The 26,794-nt window shown below is 33.4% G+C and overlaps 1 protein-coding gene across 2 annotated transcripts; it reads left to right on the top strand.

Annotated features, from left to right (window-relative positions):
- Positions 1-1,613: 1,613 nt before the first annotated feature.
- On the top strand, positions 1,614-11,922 carry LOC112284610 (uncharacterized). 2 transcript variants are annotated; one of them, XM_024524557.3, is made up of 11 exons: positions 1,614-3,751; positions 4,161-4,358; positions 4,585-4,647; positions 4,780-4,858; positions 5,173-5,240; positions 5,446-5,596; positions 5,881-6,476; positions 6,869-8,401; positions 8,691-9,443; positions 9,662-10,885; positions 11,093-11,922. In XM_024524557.3, the coding sequence occupies exons 1-11, from the start codon at positions 2,848-2,850 to the stop codon at positions 11,644-11,646; spliced, it is 6,123 nt and encodes a 2,040-aa protein (XP_024380325.1). In that variant the 5' UTR covers positions 1,614-2,847; the 3' UTR covers positions 11,647-11,922. The 2 variants fall into 2 exon arrangements, with proteins under 2 accessions (XP_024380325.1, XP_024380326.1); XM_024524558.3 differs by lacking the exon at positions 4,585-4,647 and having other exon boundaries at positions 1,615-3,751.
- The last annotated feature ends 14,872 nt before the right edge of the window (positions 11,923-26,794 follow it).

Consider the following 26,794-nt stretch of genomic DNA (forward strand, 5'->3'; position numbering starts at 1 on the left):
TACAAAGGTACTATTATTAAGTACACAAATACTAGAAATTCTTAAATTAAGAACCATATATAAAAAAGCATTGATAAGACTAAGCACGGCCTACATTTTTGCCTCTAAAATACTAGATAGCAAAATGCCTATATATAATTTTTTATAAACCAAAAGATTGATTAGCCAAGTGATTTGATTGCATGATGTCTTTATAGTGGCTATTACAAAATAAAAAAATTATTAGAGAAGTTATTATAGTGATATTATGCTCCTATACATCCAATATACACCTATAAAGAATTTTTGATGTTTTGGTGAAGAAGCTATAGTCCATTGAGTAATAATTAGTTTAATTTAAGAACACAATATTGTGAGTAATACAAAGTTATTTTAATATATAAATAAGATGGATAAATATATGTATATGAATATATATATATATATATATATATAATAGAAAAAATCAAAAAATATAAACAGCATATGATATTTTAAAAGAATTTATATATATTCTTTATATGGCTTTAAGAATAGATACTCATAAGAAATACCATTGTCTGTACTATATATATATATATATATATATATATAATATATTCTAATCCTATTGATTTGAAGATGGAAAAATTACATTTAAAAAAATTATACAGATATGGATTTACAAATTATACTAATATAAGAATATAATTATTTGTGGAATTATATATTTATTATATTTATAAAAATTAATATTAGTTAAAATTATAATATTTTAAATGGTATTTATTGATATTGGTTTGTATTTTCACTTGATACAATGACAAATTTTCACAATTGTTTTCCAATCAAAAACACTATTAAAAACCTTTTATTATGGAAATTAGTTTTCTTAATAATGCAGTTAACACAAAAACATCGCATTACATGCAACAATTCAAAGAGTTTTACTTCAATAAACAAAATTAAAGTGCAGCTTTAATTATTCATTTATCTAAACAAGTAAGACTCACTACACTTGTGCAATTGTAAGAAGCAAGAACACAGCAATCCCCTAGTCCAAAAGCACAAAGCAATATTAACAAAATTCAAAACAGAAACCCGTTCTTAAGAATGTAAACACACACACACACCCTTTCAAACCAAGAAACGGTACCCACAATTCAAAGAAACTCCAGGGTTTATCAATTGCGCACATTCACACAAAGAAGATACGCTTCCTTGCGAAATACTTATTTATTCGTTTATTTATGCAATAGTTTACTAAAGATTTGGCAAGGTATGGATTTGAAATAGGAGGTTCGACTGAATTGGAATTGGAAAGGAAGGCGACAGAGACCAACCTCGGAGGCGGAGGAGGAGACTATACCGTGCCGTGCGTGCGTCTAGATGGCTATGGCGACAACGAGGAGGAGGCGGAGGATCTTGGTTATGCTCATGATCGTGAAGGCGAGCTTGAAGGAAGAAAAAAACACGACGGCGACTTGAAAGAGGATCGACGAGGAGGAGGAGTAGCGGCGGCAGCGGTAAGAGAATTGGAGGCGAGGGGTGGGGGGGGGGGGTGGGATGAGGTGGGGGGCAATGATAAGCATGAGGACGGGGAGCGTGGGGGAGGCTAAAAATGGCGCCGCGATGAGGAGAAGAAGGGGTGATGATCGGGGATGCGAGAGGAGGCGGAGTCCGGGTGGGATGATGCTGGAGAAGGCGGAGCCGGGTTCGGTTTCCGGATGTTGTTGTTGTTGTTGTGGTGGTGGTGGTGGTGTCTGTGCAACTTCTACTGCGTCGTTGGCGTTCTCCATCCACCGCTGCTGCTGCTGCCCCCTCGCTCCGTTTCTTTTCCTTCGCTGTCCGTGTACCTTGCCTTCGTCTTCTCCCTCTCGCTCCCCCCTCCTGCATGTTGTCCTTTTCTCCCCTCTTTTTTCCCCCCTCGCTCGCATTGCTAATTCCCGCTTACTTTCCGCTGCCTTCTTCATCCCTGTACGCTTCGCCATTCCCACCACCCTGGCCCGCCACGCTGCGTTGCTCTCCGCCCTCAGGGACCGAATCGTATCATGTGCTGATGCGGCACCGGAGCGCGCGTGGGGTGAATCTGGCAGACATTGCTGGTGACCTATTCTACTGCACCCGAGAGAGGGCTTTCGGCGGGTGGTGGATCGGAGGTGATGGAGAATTTGCAGAGGGAATGTGGACAATAATGTGCGGACACGGGGAGAGGGATTGATAACCAGCGAGTCAGCCAACTACAGCGGCAGAGGGAGCAGCTGAAACAGCAGGTGTTTGTGGGTGGCATGGTGTGCTCCCCACGGAACAGCCTTAGTTAGATACAAGTGTTGATGATGGCGGGGATGCATGCATGGTTTGGAGTGGTTTAGTTTGGCCTTGGGAAGAATGTGGTTGTATTTTTAGGTCGGCTTGCATTTGTTGGAGCTGGAGCAGAAGACGATTGGAACGGATAGGAAGGGTTAGGTGTTGGGAAAATTGTACATGGCAGGTTGTAGGAGAAGCAGGGCTCAGCTTTAGGGTGCTGGGATTGACAGCGCTGGCGAGCAAAGGAGTTAGAAGCCAATTTGAGGACAGGGAATTTGGGTGAGGTTTTATTGAGCAGGCATCTATGAATTGTCAGTGAAACGGGTCGCATGATGATTTGAAAAAGGGGACTTAAACTGTTAGTCTTGTTAATTTGGACTCACGCAGTAACCGATGCTTCCGCCCAGCTATTCCTTCTACTTCGCTCGTCTCTTTTCTTGGACAATTACTGTTGAGGCAATGGATCATGACACTGGTTTACAGAAGCAAGTTCGGAGGATGGAAGGAAGAGAGTGGGTGCCCCAAGTGAGGAGGAACAGGTAGCAGTAGGAATAGCGATAGGGGTCCGGGTTTTACACCAATATGGCGGAGGTGGACGTGCCTTCTTGGCTGAAAAGCCTAGCTTTGGCTCCCGAGTATCACCCTACGGAGGCAGAGTTCCTGGACCTCATAGATTACATTTTCAAGATAGAGCAAGAAGCTTCGCAGTATGGCATTTGCAAGATCGTGCCGCCGCACTCGAAAGCTCCCAAGCGGGTGGTGTTTAATAATCTTAACTTGTCGCTGGCCAATTCACAAGATGCGACGGCTACGGGAGAAGTCCCCACCGTGGGCCGGAACATGTGTCCTGCACGGAGCATGAGCGGTGGAAATGTCCCCGCCAGCGCTGTTAGGTTGGAGGTTGAGGCAGGTGGTAAGGCCAAGTTTACAACAAGAAGGCAGCAGTTAGGATGGAATGCGCGGAAAGTGAGAGGAGGAGTACCACATTCCGTTGTACACAAATTGGTTTGGCAAAGCGGGGAGACATACACCCTGGATCAGTTTGAAGCGAAGGCCAAGATTTTTGCACGCAACCGGTTGGGTACCTCGCAAGAGTTAGTTCCTCTGGCAGTCGAAGCGCACTTTTGGAAGGCAGCCTTTGAGAAACCAATCTCAATAGAGTATGCGAATGATATACCGGGTTCGGCATTTGCTGAGCCTAGGGAAGCCACTTTGCCTCCGAAACGTCGAGGGGTTTTGGATGAGGCTACCACACCCACGGAAGCATTTGGGGAGAATGAGTCAGGGCCGGAAGAGGAAGAAAAGGTTGCTTTTAATAAGGATATAGGAATTTCAGAAGATGAATTAGAGGCTTCGAAAGGTGCAGGAATTGACGCTGACACTGGTAGGGGTATAAATTGTAAACTCTCTAACAGTGCATGGAATATGCGAAAAGTGGCCCGCTCCCCAGGTTCTTTGCTGCGGTTCATACCCGATGAAGTTCCAGGTTATTTTAGAGCTTCCCTTATCTGCATTCCATCTCTCCTATGTTCTTCCCTGTCCTGTCTGAGGTACAAGTCCTCGACTTATACCTGTCAAAGTGTGCTTGTTGAATTTCTTCGGGTGTAGTGGATGTTGTCAATGCTGGCTGTGAAGGGGTTTCAAGCCAGGTTACTAGCACCGATGCTCCACCGTGGCGTTCTCTTACTATTTTATGCTAATTTTTATCATCGGATGCTGAAACAATACCAGGCAATGCTGGTGCATGTGTGGTCTAACTATGTTAGAGCAGTAATGTTTTGGTCTATTTTGATTATCTTGGAGCAAGAACTGATGTCTTAAACACAGTTTTACGTTTCAGCCGTTCAGAAGTATGGTAGATCGCTGAAATGGGATGATGGTGTGAATCCTGGCAGGGGTTACCTCTCCGATGGTGTACATTGGCATGCTCTTTAGTTGGTTTGCTTGGCACGTGGAGGACCATGAACTACATAGTCTCAATTATCTACACACTGGTGCCCCCAAAACCTGGTATGCTGTGCCTGGAGATGCTGCCCCCGCACTTGAAGAGGTGGTAAGAGTTCATGGGTACGGTGGTCAGCTTAATGCACAAGGTACCAATTATTCCGTTTGCCTGTTTCGTAACGATGGTCCTAAACGTCGCTTTCAACTTAGTAATTTTATGTTGTCTTGTTCTGTCGATCACTATCTGTCAAAGCGATCTGTGATATTGAGTTATAAAAATCCACAACACATGCTCAAGAATATAGGTTCGATGTGTATTATGGGCAGTGCTCAGTGAATTTTTGCATATATGGTCTTTTTGCTTTTTGGTTATAGGTTGCAATATGGAATGTCCTGAGCAAAAGAAGATATTCAGCAGTTATTTGAAATTACAGAGAGGTAAGAAGACGATTTAAGTAATCTGGGTGTTACAGTTTGTAAAGATTAATTTCTTCGACAACGGTGAATGTACGTTACAAAGAGGAGTCCATGTTATCAATATGAGGAAATGATTGTGTGTCTTGTCTGCAGACGCTTTTGCACGCTTGGGTGAAAAGACCACAGTCATGTCTCCAGAGGTGTTGGTTGCAGCAGGTGTGCCTTGCTGCAGGTATCACTTACACCGTTAGGTCCTATAAGAAAACATATTTGAGCATTGATTAATTATCTTTTTTCATTTGCCTTACTATTTGTGATTAAACAGCTGATTACTAGTCGCGAACACTCAATTTGTTGGATAATTTCATATCATTTCTAAGGGCCTTCTCAGTTAGTTGATTCTTAGTAAAAAGAGGCTAAACTAGCAATACCAGGTCGCTTCGTTTGAGGGTTTTCCTTCCAATCGTATGTGAATATGCTAATATCATTGATTGTTGCTCGGTCTTGGTAAATTGCCCATGAAATTGTGACTGGCTTGCTTTTCAGGCTCGTACAGAATGCTGGGGAGTACGTGGTCACCTTTCCTCGTGCATATCATCTAGGTTTTAGCCACGGTTTGTATCTACTTGCTTTTGCGTTTGTAGTTGTCGTTTGGTTCATGATTATTAACTCATGTACTAATGCTGTCCTACACGTGCCATTTTTTTTTATATCCATTGAAATTCTTAAAAAAGAAACACATCTATTTTTAGAATATGTTCTTATATCTTCAATGTAGTTATGAACATTATCTGTAGCGGATTGGGTTACGGGTTTCAGGATTTAATTGTGGCGAGGCAGCAAATTTCGCAACTCCAGGCTGGCTGGAAGTTGCAAGGGAGGCATCCGTGCGACGTGCGGCTATGAACTATTTGCCCATGCTTTCTCATCAGCAGCTTTTGTATATGCTAGCAATGTCTCTAATATCGAGGTCTGGACGTATTTCAATATCTGACATTTTGTATTTTTTAATTTTCAATTTTTAAAATTCAATTTCGGTGTGGATATTAATCTTGATCGCTGCGCCTCTTTGTTTCCTCACATAAAATCAACTGGTTTTTTATGTTTAAATTTGGATTTGTTTGTAAATTCTTTATTTCTAGCATCATAGGAAATTATCGCTGTTCGCTTTGGTAGATTGCTACTATATGCAGTTGATGTTCTTGTTTTGGTTATATAATGTTTTACTTCTCTTCTTTGTTAAATTATTGACAGGTCAATTTTTGATATAGCTTCTGAGAAGCGCAGCTCCCGACTGAAGGAGAAAAAGAGGGTCGGTGAAGAGGTTGTCAAATCCATGTTCGTCAACGACGTGATCCAGCAAAATGACTTTATTGGGAAGCTACTCGATAATGGAGTCGCAAGCTGTTTGTTGGTGAAAGATTCGAAACTATATGCTTCACACGCAATCACGAGTATGTCAGAGTGGAATGATTCATATCAGGCCTGCACAGTAGATGAGAAGAATCATGATGAAGTTAATTCTATAATTGATGCTTTGGAAATTCCTGCATCTGAAAACCCTGTTGACGTACAAGTTTTACCCAGCTCTGCCTTAGTATCAATGGCCGCTGAGGTTTCTTCTGTGGAGCATAAAGAGAACCGAGAGCCTTGCATATTGAATAATATTAACTGTAAAATTGAGAAGGAGCAAGTATATGGAGAAGATCTTGTAACTTCAACCTTACCACGTGACTTAAATACTATGCCATGCGCTGCGTGCGGTATCTTGTGCTATACTGGCATGGCTATTGTTCGACCATCACAAAGTGCTGCGGCCAGTTTTAGGCGTTTACGTTCTCATGCATCAGGTGTACTTTCCGTCTTGGAAGTAAATTTTAAAGCGATTATCGCTTCTTTTTCCTTCCTTTCTTTCTTTCTTTCTTTGATTTAATTTTTGTTCTGTAGCCATCAATTCCTTACTTCTTAAATAGGTTATTCCTTTCCTCTTTGCTTCAATTTAATTAATATCATTCGTATCATTAAATCCGGCTCTTAGTTTCTTGATCTTTGCAAGTATGCTTTGATATGGTTTTCACCTTTATCTTGTTATTTCTGAGGCAGTAGGAGACCCTCACTCATCATAGGCATAATTTTTGTGGAATTCAACTATGTCTGAATTTGCCACTTCTGTCGTTGCTCTTCTCCTCCCACTCCAACCTCCTCCTGTCATGCTGGTATTGAGCGTAGTTTTTGCTCGCAGGTCCAGGTAGTCGGAGGAGCAAGGGTGTTGCAATCCCACCATCAGGAGTGTTACCTGGTAAAGCTGATAAAAAGTCACCTGATTTTCATATGCTTCCGAATGATGTGCAACCCTTACCGGAGCTTGAGGGGACAACTCCTGACGTTTTCACAGATGCTGTGTATGTGGATCAGACCGAGGAGCTAGAAGTCTGGACCCCTGATTTGAAAGAGTGTCCCACAACATATAAATACTCTAGCAATGACGCATCCGCTGATATTGAAAGAGATATAAATGTATCCTCTGAAGTTGTTAATGCTATATCTTGTGCTGAAAATGTTGGATTAACCTTCAACAATAATGCTGGAGATGCAATAGAGGTCGACAAGCAGAACCATGATATTGCATCTGGGCTCAGGTCAGCAGTCTCGATAGACCCTACGGCGCAAAATTCAAATGCTGAGAGTACGAAGTGTTCACCAGGACGTATCGAGTTGAAAATGAATGCGGAGGGAATGCTTTCTTCCCTGCAACTCTTGGCCTCTACTTATGATGACTCTGATGCTGACGAGTACGATCTAGTAGAACATGGCGATAAGGGCAATGTTGTGGGCTGTCCTCCGGTAGGACCTACAAATCACACTGCAGACTTCTCTGGTTTAGATTCCGAGAATCTCGTGCCACGACCTGCATCTTCGAATTTGGCCTCGCCTCCACCAAATACTGAAATGAATTCAAGGTCACTAACTTCAAAGAGTTTAAGGCTCGATCCAGAACCCTCAGGGATTAACATTTCTCCGCCAGACAGCCAGCCCTTAGCCCTAAAGGGTACAACATCGTGTCTAGACGAATTGTCTGAGAAACTTTGGAAGTCGAGCACTGAGTTGGAAAGTTGCAAGAAATCCTGGGTTGCACGCGAAGATTCTGGAAGGGCTATGACTGAGTTATCTTCTTTTCAGTCGAACAGCAAGAGCGACCATGACGAAGCAATGGCTAGGGATGAAGCAAAGCGTAAGTCAGCATTGTCCTTTGGCGAGTGTGTCACTTGTTCTCTGCCTCATGATAGTTTCTTCGATTCTTTTGAAGAGGTGGCTCTGAAAAATGTTGACAATGAGACTGTGGGGTTAGAGAATTCTTCTGAGAAGACCGGCATCCTTGTTAGCTGTGATGAAAAGACTAAACCCTGCGCGATTGATGCTCCTGCAATAACTTTGGAACCAATTGAGACAGTGGGAGTTCCAGGCACCCCCACATTGAAAGTAGATAGGCAGTTGGCAGAGGGCAGCTCTGTTACGACAGACAGTCCAATTAAAGTAGGTGAAGCTTTGGACAACATTGGATCGCTGGCTGTTGCATATGCGACTCATAATCCAAATGTCAATGAAATACATGGAGTAGTGCAATCTTCGCAGATAGGGTCAAGTGCGCCGAATCGATTACAGATACTAAAGGGTGCTGCAAGGCCTCGGGTGCTGTGCCTTGAACATGCAATTGCTGCTCAGAAGAGGTTGGAGTCGATTGGAGGGGGCACTGTAATCCTCATCTGTAATTTCAGTAAGCATGTGACTCTTTTGGAGAGTTCCTATCCTTTTTTTTAGTTATTGTTGAAAATTTGTTCTTATCATTTGCAAATACTTATGTTGAAATGTCCCTATCTCCGAGTCATGTGAACAAACTGGTATCTTCATGTGCTTAAGTTCCTGGTAATCAAGGATCTCTGTATAGTCGCTACGTTAGGCAGGAATTCTGCTGTTGATAGAAGTTCGCTCAAAAATATTACGAAAGAAGAAGATATTGTGAAATTTGTGAGTTTTTCTTGGTCTGATAACGCATTTCTGTGCAGGTTTTTTAAAGGCTGAGCGCCACGCGAAAGCTATAGCCGCAGAAGTTGGAGTCCAGCATCAGTGGAGGATAGTTCCATTCCAGAAAGCAGGAGATGAAGATTACAAAGTAATAGCCGCAGCTGTAGAAGCAGAACAGTATATTCCTGGAGATAGTGATTGGGTGGACCTGTTGGGATTAAGTGTTTATGGTCAAAATAGTTCTTTTTCTAATGATGTTGAGATTACGAATGGAAACCCCTCCAGTGTAGAGAGTGAAGAGCTTGGGAGCAGAACTTGGCGCAAGGGAAGAAAAGAGAAAAAATCCTCCGTAATTAGACAGTGGTGTGGCAAAGGATGGAGGGTTGACCAGCTTCATCCTTTACTTGGTGGACGCCGTAATGTGACTGCGCTACTTGACAATACATCTGCTGGTGCAAATTTATGCACCTCCAATGTAGTATATAATTATATTGAGAGTGGGAGATTGCGTAAAGTCATGCGGCCTGCTCGGTTAGCAGAGTACACTACAGACGGCCATGCACCGAAAGGGGAATTACATACTAAAAAACCTATTAATAAGAGGAAGATACTTTTGGAAATGTCAGAAGATGAGCTTGATGATCAGAAAAGCGAAGCAACACCATCTCGATTGGGTGGTTCTGATGATGGCTTCTTCGCTCAAACTACTCTTCGCGGCAGCAGTGAAGATGATCTTTGGCGAGAAGTGCCAATAGCATCTACTGATTCTTTTCTTCTTCCTCTGCAGTTGTCCGGTAAGTCAATTCCTTTTTACTCTTAGACCTATTTAAATGTGATTTTTTTATTGTCCATTTCAGTGGTTTTCTTTTCCGGATATTCGTTTGCTTGTTAGATTTTCAACTCTTAAGTGTCTTCTATATGAACAGTCTGTCACATGAAAATTTATTCCTTATTTCCTGAAGCAATGTTGAAGTTGATTTTCTTGTGAGCTCAACAAATGTGTTCGGTGCAGATATGGCCGCAGAAAGAGGTCAAGATGATTTCTTCTCCTTTTCACCACAATTTAGTTCATCAAAAGATTTATATCTTCCTGCTAGTCTAGCAAATTCAAGTGCAAACAATGTAACAGCGCACAGTGGAGGGAGTCAGTCCTGTGCTGTTGTTGGGGGCTTTCTTCAACGAGGTGCTAAACTTCAGGCACTTCAAAAGCTGTGCAGACAATTAAGTACAAGCGAAGCAATCACTGTTCCATGTACCCCTTTGACCACTCCGAGTCGTTATGCTTCTTGGATGAATTCCAAGTCCAATTTTCATAAACGAATATCTACAGCAAAGTTGGTAAACCGATTGAAGCGCAAGCCCAGTTTCGATGAGGTCTCGTTGGACGTAAAAAAGCAGAAGTTCGTGGAAGTGAATGAGCAAAAGAATGAGTCTCTACCTTCGAGTGGTGAAAATAGTTCAGGTCATCGTGACAATGGAGAATGTTTTATTCGCAAACCTCTGACGTCTGAGAGAAATATTATATCCCCAAGAGGTGACGAAGTGATAGAAGATTTGCCAGGAAGCCGTGATGTGGCAGGTGAAGCTAGCAGAGGATTGAAGCCTGATATGAGTTCCTACCATTTTGAGATTACTGCAGGTGACGACGAGCCGAAGCTCAAATCAAATGAAGAACCGAGGGAAGAACAGAATGACAGTGATCTTGAGCCTGTTCAAGATTGCAGTAGTAGATTGTTAGAGATTTCAACTAATTCAAGTCCTAGTAAGAGCATTTCACAAGAATACCTGCATCATAGAGTTGAAGGTCTGCCGCAGGAGTTTAATCATTGTTCTCCTGACAGGTCATTGCTCTCGCAGACACGAAACATAGATGATCCGACTTCATTTTCAACTTCCATTTACTGTACAGAGTCTTTACCTCAAGGTAACGATGAGCAAAAAATTCGAGAAGATCTGGTGGAGCTTTCTATTGAAGAATCGCCTATTTTAGTTCCCCGCAGGGTTAGAGGCAAACGCACCAAAAGTAGAAATTGGAAAAGTTGTATACATATGACATTAGGATCAAATTTACCACTAGAAGAGAAATTCGTATTTCCAATTGGTGATGATGATAATCACACAAGTGACGATGGTAGTAACGATCCAGTTGAGGTGGATTCTAAATTGAGCTCGGGTAGATGTGGTTCTGGAGCTCAGGCAGATCCAGATTTCTTTCCACATTTTAACTGCTTGACAAGTGAGCACCTTCCTCCTCAAATGCTTTTATTTCCCTTACATTATTACGGTGCAATTCTAACTTCACCTCAGTTGCAGTAGAGAATGGTGAGTTATGACCACGGAGATCGGATTTGTCTTGAAGTTGCTGAAGTAAACTGCAATCTGATATGACGAAATTTGAAATTATTATCTTATATAGGGCTTGTATTGGCAATTATTGGTGCAGGTTCAACTGCTACTGTGAGAAGGCGGCGTATATGTACCTCTGGCATGAATTCTGAATGGGGAGCCAACAAATGTACAGGGAATGAGGGTGAAGCTGATGGTAGCGCTAACCATCCCAGTGTACATCTAGATACAAAAACTACCAAAAAGCGGAAGAATGGCAATCAAAAATCATCAGCAACCAAACGATGTGAAGCCGATCTAGAGGGAGAATTCCAGTGTGACATTGAAGGCTGCATCATGGCCTTTGATTCTGTTCGTGACCTCGAACTTCATAAAAAGAATCGTTGTACATGGAAGGGCTGTGGGAAACATTTTCATATGCACAAGTACCTTCTTCAGCACCGACGAGTTCATCTGGATGACAGGCCTTTGAAGTGTCCTTGGAAAGGTTGCACTCAATCATTTAAGTGGGCTTGGGCTAGAACGGAGCATATTCGTGTTCACACAGGGGAGAGGCCCTACACATGCATGGTTTCTGGTTGTGGGCAGACCTTTCGGTTTGTATCCGATTTCAGTCGGCATAAGCGCAATACTGGACACAGACCCACTTAAGTAGTTGAGTGAGGACATCTTCAGGTTTTCACGAACTTTCATGAAGAAGCATTAGTAATTTAGCAGCGTCAGTTTCGGATGGGTCTGAGATCATCAATTCTTGGAAGCATGGTTGTGCATTTTAGGTTTAGTGGTTCATTGGGATTCATTTGCGGATTACCATACTCTTATCTTGAATTTATGTTCTCTCTTGCATGCCATTTACTTGGGAGAGACCCTTGTAAGACATTCAAATCCACCCTGGATTTTTTTACACTTCCAGTTTCTTCTTCTTTCTTTCCTTTTTTATTTTTATTTTTTTATTCCCTGTTATTGTGCGCAATTATGAAGGTTATTTTGAATCCCCTATCCTTACAGTTACGACTGGAATCAGCTGATTCGTATTCAGTGTAGAGGGTTGAACTGAAACTTGGGCTGCTACTGGTTTTTGTCTATATTTTTCGGATTGCAGGCAGTATACCACTTGGCTTGGATAGGTAGCACTGTTTTGGGGCTGTAAAAGTCAGATTCTTAAGGTATCTTCATACTTCAATGTCACATGAATTCAATTATCACAGATAACTGGAGTGATGTTTTCATCTGTACAAACCAAAGTAATTTGTTTGGTGTTCATCACACTTATTCCACCTCATTCTTTCCTGTTAGTGTCAAGTTAGAAGCCAACTCAAGCAACCTTCTCGATTTCAACCAATCAAAATATTTAAAAGTTATGGCCACTTACCTTGATCCCTAAGCTTAAAATACTTATTTGAAGCATTCCTAATAGTTTTATTTTAATTATAAGAATTTTGAAATTTGATGTAATAATTACTAAAACTTTGGTATAGTAACATACTTGTTGGATGAAGCATTTGCAAACTTCATTAGAAGATTATCTAGCCATATTGGTAAAAATTCAGCAATGGAAATAAAAAAAAATGTACCAAATATGATAATAATAAACATTTCTTTTATGTTTATATTTATATATTTTATATTTAGGCAAGTATAGGTTTTAAAGTTTGTTTTGGTATATGAAAAACTATACAAAATAATAGACTTTTCATAGTGTATGTATTCATTTGCTTTGTTATAATTATAAAAGTAAAAATAAAACCAACAAATGCAACAATCATGAAGAACTATGTGCTAAAATATAAGTATTATTGAAGATATATTAGTTATTACAAATTAACACATTCATATGACATAATTAAAAGGTTTTTTTTATATGAATATTTTTTAATACTAAAATACATTATAAATAGTAAATTATTAAATCAACCCAGGTATTTCCAAAATCATTCCACCTATCCATCGTCAAAAAATAGATCATTTTCAAATTCAATTCTCCATTATTAGATTTACAACCAATGAAAAAAATGACTGGTTGACTTTTTTTTTATCATGGTTATTATAATTTTCATCATGGTTACAATTATAGCCATGATTGTATCAAATGACACTGTTGAAGGAGATTTTCTTATCTCTTTTTAAACATAAGGTGTGAACATCATTAACATCAATATTTTGTTTCAAAGATAAATACTCTTAAGCAATTACAGTCTACATACTTTATTTTACCTAAAAAATGCCAACTACATAACCATATTACAAAGACACACTTTTTACAATTGTAACAAAGCAAATGCAAAAGTGTACACAACTTCAACCAAAATGAACTTGAAAAGACATTACATGATAACCAAGAAGAATTTTAAGACTTGTCTTTGTTGTGATAGTGAGGATAATAAAAAATCTCATTGCAATACAAAATTTGGATTTGACATCATTTCTTGTAATACATACATCTATAAAACAAGTGATGTAAATCTTAATAACTTCTAGTATGTTGGTGAAGCTTCTTATCAAAATCTTTAGAAGTTGGTGGTGTCTCTTCTTTCACTTAAAGAAGATTGTTAATAGTTTCAAATCATTCTTTTGTTCAATTGCACTCCAATGCTTTAAGTACTTGGTATGACATCTTTTTACATTTAACTTGTGGTACAACAATATGTAATATCTACATGTATTTCCATCATTTCTCAGAAAAAACTTCATAATCTAAAAGTGGTACTACTTAGAAAGCGTACAACTTAGAAGAGTCCCTCAAAGAAGCAACATAAACAAATACAAGCATACAAAACAAAAAAGAGGAGAAAACCATAAGAAAGAAAGCCATAAGAAAGAGGAGAAAGCCATAAAAAAGAAAGGAAATGATTCTATCTTTGTAGTGATAAGTGATTGGCTAACAAGAGCTATGATAAATGGTGTTTGGAGAAGAATAAAAGTGATTTGAGTTTCAACTTGTACAAATAAAATTAAATGTTCTTTAATATATAATATACTCAATTCAATCAATCAAACAAAGACTTTTACAACAATTGTTTCATTAAAATTATATTATAAATAATGTATTTGATTAAACTTCTATGCTATTAATCCTATTATAGATATTCATTCCATGAATCTACATAACATACCATGATCCAACAACAATCAACTCAACACAATGTAAACCATCATTTGCCTTGATTTACAATATCTCATCTCATGAATTTGGTAGTTGGAATCAAAACAGTCAATTTAATGAGATTGAAAGATGTAGAGATAAGATTGATGAAAAGAGGAAATTTTTTTTTGTTATTTTTGAATAGCTAAATCTTCTTTTGGTTTAAAATAAGAATGTCTTGAAAAGAGATTTGACAAACTTTATTATTTTTTTAGTTGATAAGTAATATTAAATTTAAATCTTGACAAAGCTATGCTTCAAGGGGCTTGAAAAAAATTTAAAATATATGTTGATATGAAATATTCAAGATTCTTGTTATTTGTATATATAAAGTCAAAACTTAAGGCACCTTCCAAATAATAGTGCCATTCTTGAAATAAGCTCACAATTGCAAAAAACTCTTTATTATGAACCTTATGATTTATCTCAACTTCTAAAAAGTTTGTTATCAACTCTCATTTCTAATAATATTGCATCCAAAGCAAAGTATAATGTATTTGTTTCCATAAAAAAATACTTTTGAAAAATCAGCGTAATATAAAATTGGTACAAAAATACAAGTTATCTTTAAAACTTCAAGTATTGCTTCAGCTTTATTATTTCACATAAGTTTATCTTTGCAAGTCATATGTGTAAGTAGAATTGCAACTTGAGAATTTTTTTGATGAAGTTTCAATAATAATTAACAAATTTCAAAAAACATTATACATTTCGTTTTATTCTTGAAATCTTTTAATCCATAAACATTTGAACTTTTTAGGATCCATTATTAAGCCATCATTTGAAACGATGTATCTTAAGAAATTAACTTGAATTGTATTGAATACACACTTTTTTATCTTAGAAAATAGTCATGCATTTTTAATATTTTGTAATATACAAAAAATATAAAGTACATGTTCTTTTATATTCTTAGAATAGATTAAAGTGTTTTTTAGATAAGAGACAAAAAATCAACTTAAAATTCTAAAAATATATTATTCTTTAAATGTTGATATGTAATTAGTATATTTATAAGTATAAAAGGCATGAAATTATATTCAAAATATCTATTATTGATTCAAAATGTAATCTTTTATTTTTTTATTTTTATTCTTCATAAATATAAGATTGTATATTTTTTTTAGCTCTATTTTTCTTTAGATCTTTGCATGATTTACTTAATAAAGAAGTTTTGATATCAAAAGTAGATGATATCTATTCTTAATAGTGATCTTATTGAATCATTGATAATCTACACACATTTGTTGTGATTTATTTTTTTCTTCACAAACAAGATAGGATCTCATGCTAGAGATTTTGAATGGCATATGAAGTTTTGATCTAAGTTTTCATCAATATAATCCTTGAATTTAGCTAATTTATTATGTAATAAGCTATAGATTAGTTCATATGATGGTTGAGCCTTTTTTGAAGATCAATTGAGCAATCATAAGAACCATTCTTTTAAAGAGTATCTATGTTTTTTTTGAAAAAATCTTGATAATCTTAATACAAGCTTAGAGTATTACTTAAAATCTTTCTACTATTGGAAATAGATGTAGCATAAATAATAAAAGATGATATTTATTTTGAAATATACATGAAGGCTCTTATATTTTTCAATAGATATTTGAAATTATGAATTATACTTGGATAATAAAACTCTAGATTATGCTATGAAAAAAATCAAGATTATCAAAAATTTAGTCTATTTAAAGATTATACTTTTTTAGCCATAATAAATCTAAAATATTTAAATTAGGTAAAAATATAATTATATTAAATATTATTAAGTTATTATGTCTATTAATTGCTATATCTAAAGGAATCATTTTTTGGATAATATTTCTAGAAGACTATAAATGGATATTTATGAATTTTACATGCTAAAGCTTAATTTTTTTTATTAAAATTATTTCTTATTTTTTAACAAATTCTTTGTCTATAAAATAAATTAAGGCTTGTGAATCTAATAAAATAAATACTTTTTAATTTTTTGGTCCTAAATAAAGATATATTTTTAAAAAAGATAAAAGATCTAAGAACAAAATTTGGACTTTCTTGGATGATGCATAAGATACCAACTCCAAAGTCTCTATTGATGTTAGACAAACTTGTTTTTTCACAAATTTTTTCTTTTAGCAACTATTGTTGTGTATTAATACAACTATATGGTGAAATATTAAAAAAATAAAGATTTTATTATAAAAGAGCCTAGTAGAAAGATAAATTAGAAAAACAAAGATAAATGATAGGAAGTTATTAATTTTTTTTTTAATTATAATGCTATTTTTTTTATAGAAGAGACTTCTACTTATTTTGTAGGAGTATAAATGAGACAAATCAATACAGATGAGATAATTAATTGATATAAGCACCTTTACGAATAACTAAAACTAGGATTAAATACAAATTACCTAAACATACCAAAGATTGATATGCAGATAGGACTAGTTGTGAACTAGAGTCAGAATCAAATCTTGAGGTACAAAACTATGCATCAATGGTAATTTTGGAATTTTTTTGCTAATTAAAGAATAGAATTTGAAACCAAACTTTTGAGAAGATTTTTGAAAGTTGATTTCATGTAAATTGAAGACATATTGAAGTTTTGAGGGCTTTTCAAGGTAAGAGATGTACTCAATAGATTTGGATTTTAAGAAATAAAAAGAATTTTATAAATTTAAGAATTTTATGAGTATCATAGTATATTTACAGATGAATTTTTTTCAGTTTTTCACTACGCTTGTCTTAAATGTGTTTAAAAAATTTAATGTCAATCAAATGGTTAGAATGAAGGTAATAATAGTTTTTGTGGCTTATCATCTTAAATATTTGAAATTCAGGATTAGTGAGGATTTTTGAAATCTTTCAACATTTATTAATTTTATTGAAGCCAAATTTAATTAGATCTATTTTTATTTAGAAATATATACATCAAATTATTTTTTAAGTAATTTAATAATTTAGCAAAGAAAAATCATTGTTAAAAGATTAATATTTAGGTTGGAGAAGGATATCAGCCAACATCCAAGTGATTTAGTGTCACAAATATATACCTACTGTAATTATTATTTAAGTAGGTAGAATTAGATAAAAGTAGATTAATTTTATTATATCTTCTAGATAAGCTTTGTAAAAGCTTTCTAAATGCTTTTTTGACTTTACATATGTTTGTAGTTGATTACTAGGTTGATAACTTGGTCAACAAGCTATCCATGTGCTACATGTATTAATAGCTTATGGAACAACCTAATAATGTGGCGGCCATATAGAAAATTTGCCTTACAAGTTAGATAGTAAATATAGAGGCAAGAAAGAAGCCTTCTTCACTATTGTCAACTCCTTTCTTGTTTCTAGTCTAGCTTCAAGAGTTTCTAGTTTCTTTGTCTCTTGGCAATAGCCAGTTTAGTTTTTTTTTAATATATATATATATATATATATATATATTTTATTTTTGTTACTTTTCTTTTGACAAAAGTTTCTTAGGTTTATTCATCTTTTTTCAGTTCATGTTCTTAACATTTAGGATTTTTTTTTTTTTTTTTTTTTTTAAATAGGTGAATTGATTTGCTTCAAATCTTGTGCAAATATTAATTGCTTATGGATTAAAATGTGAGTGAAATTTCAATTGAGAACAATAGTTTGATTAATATTTTTTGAGATTTTAAAACATCTATAAAAATTGATTAAGATTTTTTTAGAATTTTCTTCAAGTTTTTTAAAGTTTGTTTAGGATTTGATTAGGATTTAGAATTTGATTAGGATTAGGTTAGTATTTGATTAAGTTTTGATTAAGATTTTATTGGAATATAAAATTTTATGATTTTGATTAAGATTTAATGAAAGTTTAGTTAAGTTATTATCAAGATTTTTTAAGAATTTAATTAAATTTTATTTAGAATTTGTTAGAATTTCATTAGGATTTTTTAGGAATACATAAAGATTGATTAGTATTTAATTGAAATTTATTTAGGATTTATTTATTATTTCTGTTTTTAATATTTATTTAGGATATTTATTTTTTAGAATTATCTATTTTAATATTTGTAAGATTTTTTATTTTTATTAAAATTAAAATTAATTTATGACTTCTTTTTTGTTTTATTAGTAATTTTTTAAAATTCTTTTAGATTGATTAAAATTTTATTTGGATTTTCAAGGTTTAATTTAAATTTATTCAATATTCCATTAGACTTATAAAGATCTTGTTGTTGAATTTTCTAATTATCTTCCATATCTAGGTGTTTGATGCATTTTTAAGTAAGAATTCATGTTATATGACATAAATGGTGGATCTGACATGAAAGCTTGAGATAGGAAGACTCTAAGTTTATTTTTATTTAATAGAAAAAGAGAGCAAGAGATTTGAAAGAACTATGGAGGGAGCTTTAATTGGAATTTCAAGTAGAATTGCAAGTAGAGCATCAAGTAGAGCTTCTAGTAGAGTTTCAAGTGAGGGACAATGTATATACATAGATCTAATCATTGCAAGTATGTTTCAAGCTTTTACATTATTTATGCAAAAACAAATCAATGATTACATGGAAGTTTTGGCAACCAAAGGATTACAAGCAGTAATTAACAAAATTGGCTAATTTGATGGAAAAAATTATTTTGAATTATTTAAGATGTTATGTGCGATATTGAATGGTAACACAACTATATGGTGAAATAGAAAAGAAAAGATTATATTATAAAAGAACTTCAATAAAAATACTTTAGCAAATTATATTAGAAATATAGATAATAGATAAGGATGTAGTAAAAATTAATAAATGCTAATACTACCTTATTGATGAAGAGACTTTTACTTATTTTGTAAAAGCATAATCGAGCCAAATCAAAATAATTGAGATAAATAATTAATTTAATCATTTTAAAGAATGAATTAAGAATAGGTTCTAGCAAAAATCATCTCAAAATATAAAGAATTGATATACAAAGAGGACCAATTATAAACCAAGGTCAAAATTAGATCTTAAATCACAAAATTGTATATCTATGTTGACTCTAGAGTTCTTTTATTGATGAAAAAGTAGAATTTTAGAGCAAATTTGTAAAAAGATTTTTGAGAGTTTATTTCATATGATTTGAAGGTATATTAAGCTTTTGGAGGCTTTTCAAAGTGAGAGATGTATTTAGTAGATTAATATATTAAGAAATAAAAAGAAGTTTATAAATTAAATTTTTTGTGAGAATTGTAATATATTAACGAATGAATTTTTTAAAATTTTTTATTATATTTTTTTAAATGTAGATGTAAAATTTAATATTTATCAAATATTTAGATTGATAATTATAAAAGTTTTTGTAGATTATCATCTTCAATAATTAAAATTTAGAATTAGCAAAGATTTTTACAATCTCTTAACACTTATCTATTTGATTGAAGTACAAATTGGTGAAACCAATTAAGATTTAAAAATCTACTTACTAGCCAATTTATGAAGCAATTAAATAGTTCAACAAAGAAAAAATATTGTTAGAAGATTAAAATTAAAGTTAGAAAATGATATTGAAGAATGAGAAGTAAGAAGCCACAATACTTAGCATCAACAAGGTTGCATACAAAGTGAAGTGTGAAAAAATATGTTTCCCGCTTCTAACACTCGTTACTTATAGGAGGTGGCTGTTGCTCTAATGAACAACTTCCATCTTTTGATGAATACATCCATCCAACATTCTACCGAGGCTATCCATTGCTATCTTATCTACTATAATATCTTTTAATCCTTTGTTATCTTTTGACTATTAGCAACTTACTATAGTTTAACTTTATGTGGTGGCAAGTATGTAAGATCTTGCTAATCTTCAACACTACCACTTTGCTAATTGTTAAAAGACTTTCAAGCCCAATGCATCTATCACCATATCCATTGCATCTCTTTTAGTCCTAAATACCCACTTACAATTAACACTAGATTGATTTTTTGGAAGAAGTGATAATTTCCATATACCATTGTTTATAAGAGATTGATATTTTTTTTCCATAGCCTTCTCCCTTTTCATTGCATCTTGGGACTTTATAACATCATACAAAGACAAAAAATTAGAAAAGAGAGCAAAATTTGCATATTCTTCATTTACTTGATAAAAGATGTGGTTCTTCCATCATTTGCTACATGGTCTTGATTTTCTCAAGAAATATCTACGTTCATTTGAAGAAGATTCAGCTTATTGTACTTAAAGCTCTCTTTCAAGCTTATTTTTTCTTAAAGCTTGTCTTTTCTCACTTAAAGATTGATACTCTTCATCATCATCATTATTATAATCTTCAACATCTTTATTATTGGTCCTTGAAATTTGTAAGGCCTTCTTTTTCATCTTCTTTGCTTCTTCATCTTCATTCACATCTTTATCATCTTTATTTTCTTCATCTTCTTCTTTTGTTGCTGGAATTTGAGATGTATCTACAAATACATCATTACTCCTACTTAGACACATCTCTAAGTATCACAAGCACTTTTATGCTCTAAAAACTCAACATCACAACTTTTGATGATTTTTTTGGTATCCAAACATATTAGCCCATATGCCTTGGTATCTTGACAATATCCTAAGAAAATACACTTTGTACTTTTTGCATCAAGTTTGGACATCATACAATCTGGTATCTTTGCATATACAATGCATCCAAAGTTCTTCATGTGTGAAATGCAAGGTTGTCTTCCACTCCAATCTTCTTGTGATGTCATTGATGCAAGAATATTTGTTGGATACCTATTTCTTGTATATACTGCATTTACCACAACTTCTGTCTAAAATTCATAATCAAGATTTTGAGCATAAAGTATGCTTCTCACTGTCTCCACAATGGTTCGATTTGCCCTTTTAGCAACACCATTTTGTTGTGGAGTATATGGAGTTATTGTTTATCTAGTAATTCCTTCATTCTTAAAATAAACATCAAATTACTTAGACATATACTCATCTGCATTATCCGTATATAGCACCTTGATCTTGCACTCGTTTGTTTCTCAATAAGTGCTTTAAACTCCTTAAACTTCGAAAAGCACTCACTCTTTGCTTTAAGAATATAAATCAGAATTTTTCTTGAAAAATTATCAATGAAAATGAGGAAATACCTTGCTCTTCCAATACTTAAGTTCTTTATAGGTCTACATACATCAGAATGGACAATCTCCAATAACTTTGTAGTATGTATTCTTACACCTCTTGAAAATATTACCTTTTGTTGTTCGCCTTGTATGCATCTTTCATATGTAAGTTGTATTGCATTTTGGTTTGTTTTGTCTAGATTTAAGTCACTTACTATAGACTTAAGCTTTGCTATGCTCTTTACATTTAAATGACTGTTGTTCTCGTTGCATTCAAGCTTCAGTATACCATAGCAATTGAACTAATAGAAGTGGGTTCGAACATGGAAAAAGACTAGTTATATGAATTGGGTCTGTTAGTGTCACAATTGACTGTACTCAAGCTATCTGAAATCAATTATCAAACTACAAAACACCAAGGCTTACTACTTCCATCTTAATTCAATCCATAATCCATTCTACAACTATCAATTCAACAATACTTCCATATTCTTATCAATTCATCTCTCGCTTACTCTCTTTGCGGTTTATATATATTCAATTATTGATCTCCAGCTTATCTATTGTATTCAGTTTCTCAATTCATCACACAGAATTCAATATCTCGACTTACGACTCTCACAATCTAGCACTCCAGACTAACTTCTCAGTATTCAGAAACTATCTATCAGTCGTCAACAACAAAGAAATAAAAAGAGGTAGCACCAAGCTTGTCCCGGCTTATGACTTTCACAATCCGGCTCTGGTCTCTCTTTCCTCAATCTCTTTATCCTACCAAAAAGATGATCTGTCGGCTAGCGGATTCCAAAGATTATGACCCTTTGAATTCTTAATCATTTATTCTACTAACAATCTATTGTTATCAACTAAACTGCCTAATCATCAGTCTAATTCTCAAGGTTATCAATAACCAACGAGTAACTTATCACAAAGTTTATTTACCTATTCTACAATGACCAAGGCGACGATGCCATATATTCAACTTGTCTTCATTTCATGTAAACTCAAAAAATATAGCTACGTCCTTTCTATTGACCTTTTTATACTTGAGGTAGTATGAATTCTCATCTCTAGAAGCTTTTGCAAGTATATTTCCATACAATATTTTTACAAAACATCTATTCTTATTGAATTGAACTATAAAATCTTCCATTATAAGTTTGCTCACCAAAAGTAGGTTTTGCTTTATCTTCAGCACATGGAGGATATTTTTGAATTTGATCCTATTGATTTGTCCATTTACAACTACCTCCACCATAATAGAACCAATTCCAATGGCTTCACATGTGCCACTATTTGTTAAAGTCACATTTGACGGTGAAATAGTCTCATAAATATCAAATGAACACTTATAAAATGTCATATATTTGGAATAACCTAAATCCACAATCCATCTTGACATAACAGTCATATTTGTTACTGTGAATGTATAATCTTGTCTTTCAAACTCATCTTGTATATTATTTGCATTCTCCTTTTTCATCTTTTTGCTTTTGTAGGAATTTTGAGTATAATGTCCTACTTTGCTACAAATGAAGCAAGTTTTGATATTATCTCATTGATTTGAATAGTTGTTCGTGCCTTATCATGAGTAGAGTGTTGAATCTTCACTTAAAAACTCTTTTTCCTTCTTCTTTGTTACTTCATAGCAAAGTCTTGCTCTCACATAGTCCATTGTGAGTTCTTTCATCTTGATGGATTTAAAAGCCACAATGAAGTAGTTATAGGATTCCGGCAAGCTCATGAGTAGAGCTATGACAACATCTACTTTTTCTAAGGATTTACCAATAATTGTAAGCTGATTTACAAGTACCTTCACCTTGTTGATGTATAAAATGAGGTCTTTACCTTCTTCCAACTTACATGTGAAGAACTTCTTTCTTGTATAGATGATGTTGGATAAGTTCTTACTTTTATAGATACTGTAAAGAATCTTCGATGCTTGTAGTGGTCCTTTACATGAGGTAATGTGAGAGAAATTGGTTGCATCCACATTGCATGCAAATAATCCAAAGGACTTCTTTTCATGATGTTTGTAGTTTTTCTCGTTTGTATCAGCATGTATGCTTGAAGGCTCTCCACTTTCATCTACAATATTCCATAAGTCCAAAGAAGCTAATAAAAGCTCCATTTTGACCTTCTAATGGTAGAAATTTTTACCTCTAAACTTTTTAATTATTCTCAAGCCTTCACCTTCATTTGAAGCTATATTTAAGGAAGAAATGTATCAAAAAGGATCAAAAGAAATAGTCCTCAAGCTCTCAATATCAACAAGAAGAAGTTGCTTCCTTAAAATCTCAAAATGCCCTCTTTATGAATAAACTAATATTTTCACTCTTAAAACACTCTCAACTTCACTTCTAGAACCTCTCACAAGTTCAATGATCAATATAAACGTCTGAAATCAGATTTTTCACTCTTTTATTACTTTTATGCTTACAAATCATCTCGAGGCACCATGAGTGGTCTTTTAAATACCTTAAGTTCTTTTAATACATGAAACTATAAATTTAATCTACAAAGGATCTTAATCAATAAAAAAAGGCAATACTAGTATTCTATAACATTACCATAAGGTGCAAAGCAAACCTTGAATCTAAAATGCATTTAACAAGAAGTAAGAGTAAACAAAGATTTAGATCTAGATTTGAATCTAAAAATTAGGAGTATCAAAATCCTAACATCAGCAACAACAATATGATCTACTCCATTCAACAACAAAGACTTCATAAAACTTCAAAGAAACTCACAAAGAAATGTAAGTGGATCCATAACCTATTGAAGAAAGAGAAGTAAGAAGCCACAATACTTAGCATCAACAAGGTTGCACACAAAGTGAAGTGTAGAATAATATGTTTTTCACTTCCAATACTCGTTACTTATAGAAGGTGGTTGCTGTTCTAATGAATAACTTCCATCCTTTGATGAATACATCTATCTAATATTCTATCGAGGCTATTCATTGCTATCTTATCTATCATAGTAACATCTTTTAATCCTTTGTTATCTTTTGACTATTAGCAATTTACTATGGTTTAACTTTATGTGGTGGCAAGTATGTAAGATCTTGCTGATCTTCAACAAATAAAGGCTACTAACATCTAAGAGGTTTTGGGGGCTTTTTTTTGCAATTGGTGAGTTTTATTTTCTTCAAATATTATCTGCTTGTTAATTGCTTGTAAATTGAAATGTGAGTAAAATTCAAATTAAAATCAACAAATTGATTAATATTTATTGAGATTTTAAAACAACTTTAGGACATGGTTAAGATTTATTTAGGATTTTCTTTGGATTTTATAAGATTAATTTAGGATTTTATTTAGAATTTAGTTAAGATTTGACTAAAATTTGATTAATATTTAATTAAGATTTTATTAGGATTTGATTAGATTTTGGTTAGGATTTCATTATAATTTTATTAGTATTTGATCTAAAATTTAATTAAAATTTTATTAGAATTTTATTAAAAATTATTTAGAATTTTTTAGATTTCAATAAGCTTTAATTAGAATTATATTAAGAACTGATTGAGATTTGCCTAAGTTTTATTTAAGATTTCTTTAGGATGTATATTTTTAATATTTTTTTAGGATTTTTTATTATTTTTTAAAGATATTTATTTTTAGTATATCTTTGAAGTTATTATTATTTCTTTAAATATATATATTTCTAAATTAATTTATAATTTTTTTATATTTTTTTATAATTTATTTTATTTTTTTTGAATTAGTTATAATTTGATTAGAATTGTTAAATATTACTTGAAATTTAATTAAGATTCTATTAGACTTAGTAAAATCTTGTTGTTGTATTTTTCTATTTATCTCCTACAATTAGATACTTGATGCATTCTCAAGTAATAATTTATGTTTTACAACAATCGAAATTCAAATAAAGTTGGACTTTTTGAGAAAAAAATTGAGTTATTTGTGCTTGCTATGATATTAGAGATAGAGAACATGTTATATCAACTATAAAGCATTATAGAAGTTTATGAAAGAAATTTGCATATGCATTAAAAGATAAATATTTCTTGGAAGACATTGATTGTATTAGTAAGAAATTATTTTTAGAGCGGATTGAATGTATGAGTCATTTAATGGAATCAGTAGTTATTTTAGAATAAAAAATTTATTTAAAGAGCTTAAAATCACAATATTTGGTGAGTATTATAGAAATCCTTAGATAAATAAAAAATTAGAATTTTAGTTATAGAAATAGAGTTTTAGTAAGTCTTGGAGGTAATTATCTTAGTTGGTTTAGTATTTTTACTTATTATTGATTATTGAGGGTTATTTATTAAGTTCAATATTTACATTGGCCTTCTATTTATACATATTACTTATAAAAAATTATAAATATTAATTATTATTTAAAAGAAATGTGAGAAGAATTTCATATTTTTTTAGTTATTTATATAAAAAATAGGATTTATAGAATTTAAATTGATTTTATTACTATAAAAAATTATTAAGATAGAAAATTATAACTTTAAATAATATTAGTATTATAGAATTATTTTAAGAATTTTTAGAATTAATTTAGAATTTATTTAGAAGATTTAGAGCAATTTTTAAGACTTTTATAAAATAAATTTATACTACTTTGGAAGCTATTATGAAAAGATGGAACAAGAATTGAAGGCCACTTGAGGTTCTTAAACTAATTTAGTGTTTTTAAATACCATGGTGAAGTCAAAAATACAAAAATATTAGATCTATTAGTAGAAAATAGAAGGATCAATAGTTAATATAGTCCTTGTAAGAAAGAAGGTGTACAAATCCCATATGGGTTGTCGCACCTTGAAGGTAGTTAGGAGGATAGGACTAAAGCCTTGTGGCTTTTCTTAAAGATCCATACATACTATATGTGAGCCTTGGTGAAGCTCAAGTCCTTGATCTATAAATAGATTATCTTGAGATAAAATATATTTATTTAATTTTTTATTTATTTACTTGTTATTTTTTAACCAACACAATTTATTCATAGTAATTTGAATTTACATGTTTTTAATACTATTGAAAAGATAAAAAAATTATCTTTCTAAAAGTGATTTTTTTTACTTTTTATTGGATGAAAACTCAGTGAATAGATGTGATTGCTTATTTTACTTATTCCAAATTAATCTAATAGGAATAAACCCGTATAGGAGGATTCGAACATGGAGAATGATTAGTTGCTTAAGCATTCACGTTAAGGTTATACAATCAATTACTTCTTAAATGTATCTCCTCCTTCACCTTATCGATCTCTTCCTCACAGCAATTCAATCATACCAATAACTGCTATTTCTACCAATATATTCACCCTCATAATCTCCAACTATAATATTGTGCCCTCACAGCTTTCAGCACATAATTACCCTCATTCCAATCACTCGAATTCTTCACACAGAACTGCCATTCATATTATGGTGTTTCACACAAACACAGATTCATTCTCTCTGCTGAACTACAATCAGATTTCAGCATTCAATCTTTCTTCTTCTCAAATAATATCAATCACATTTCCATTCCATAATTCACTTCACAATATTCAGAAACTCTCAATCTTCTTATTCAAAGAAAACAACAAACAAAAGAAAAGAGGTAGCACCAAGCTTACTCCGGCTAAC

Source organism: Physcomitrium patens, chromosome 7, assembly GCF_059467195.1.
Source record: "Physcomitrium patens ecotype Gransden chromosome 7, ASM5946719v1, whole genome shotgun sequence".
Taxonomy (NCBI): Eukaryota; Viridiplantae; Streptophyta; class Bryopsida; order Funariales; family Funariaceae; genus Physcomitrium; species Physcomitrium patens.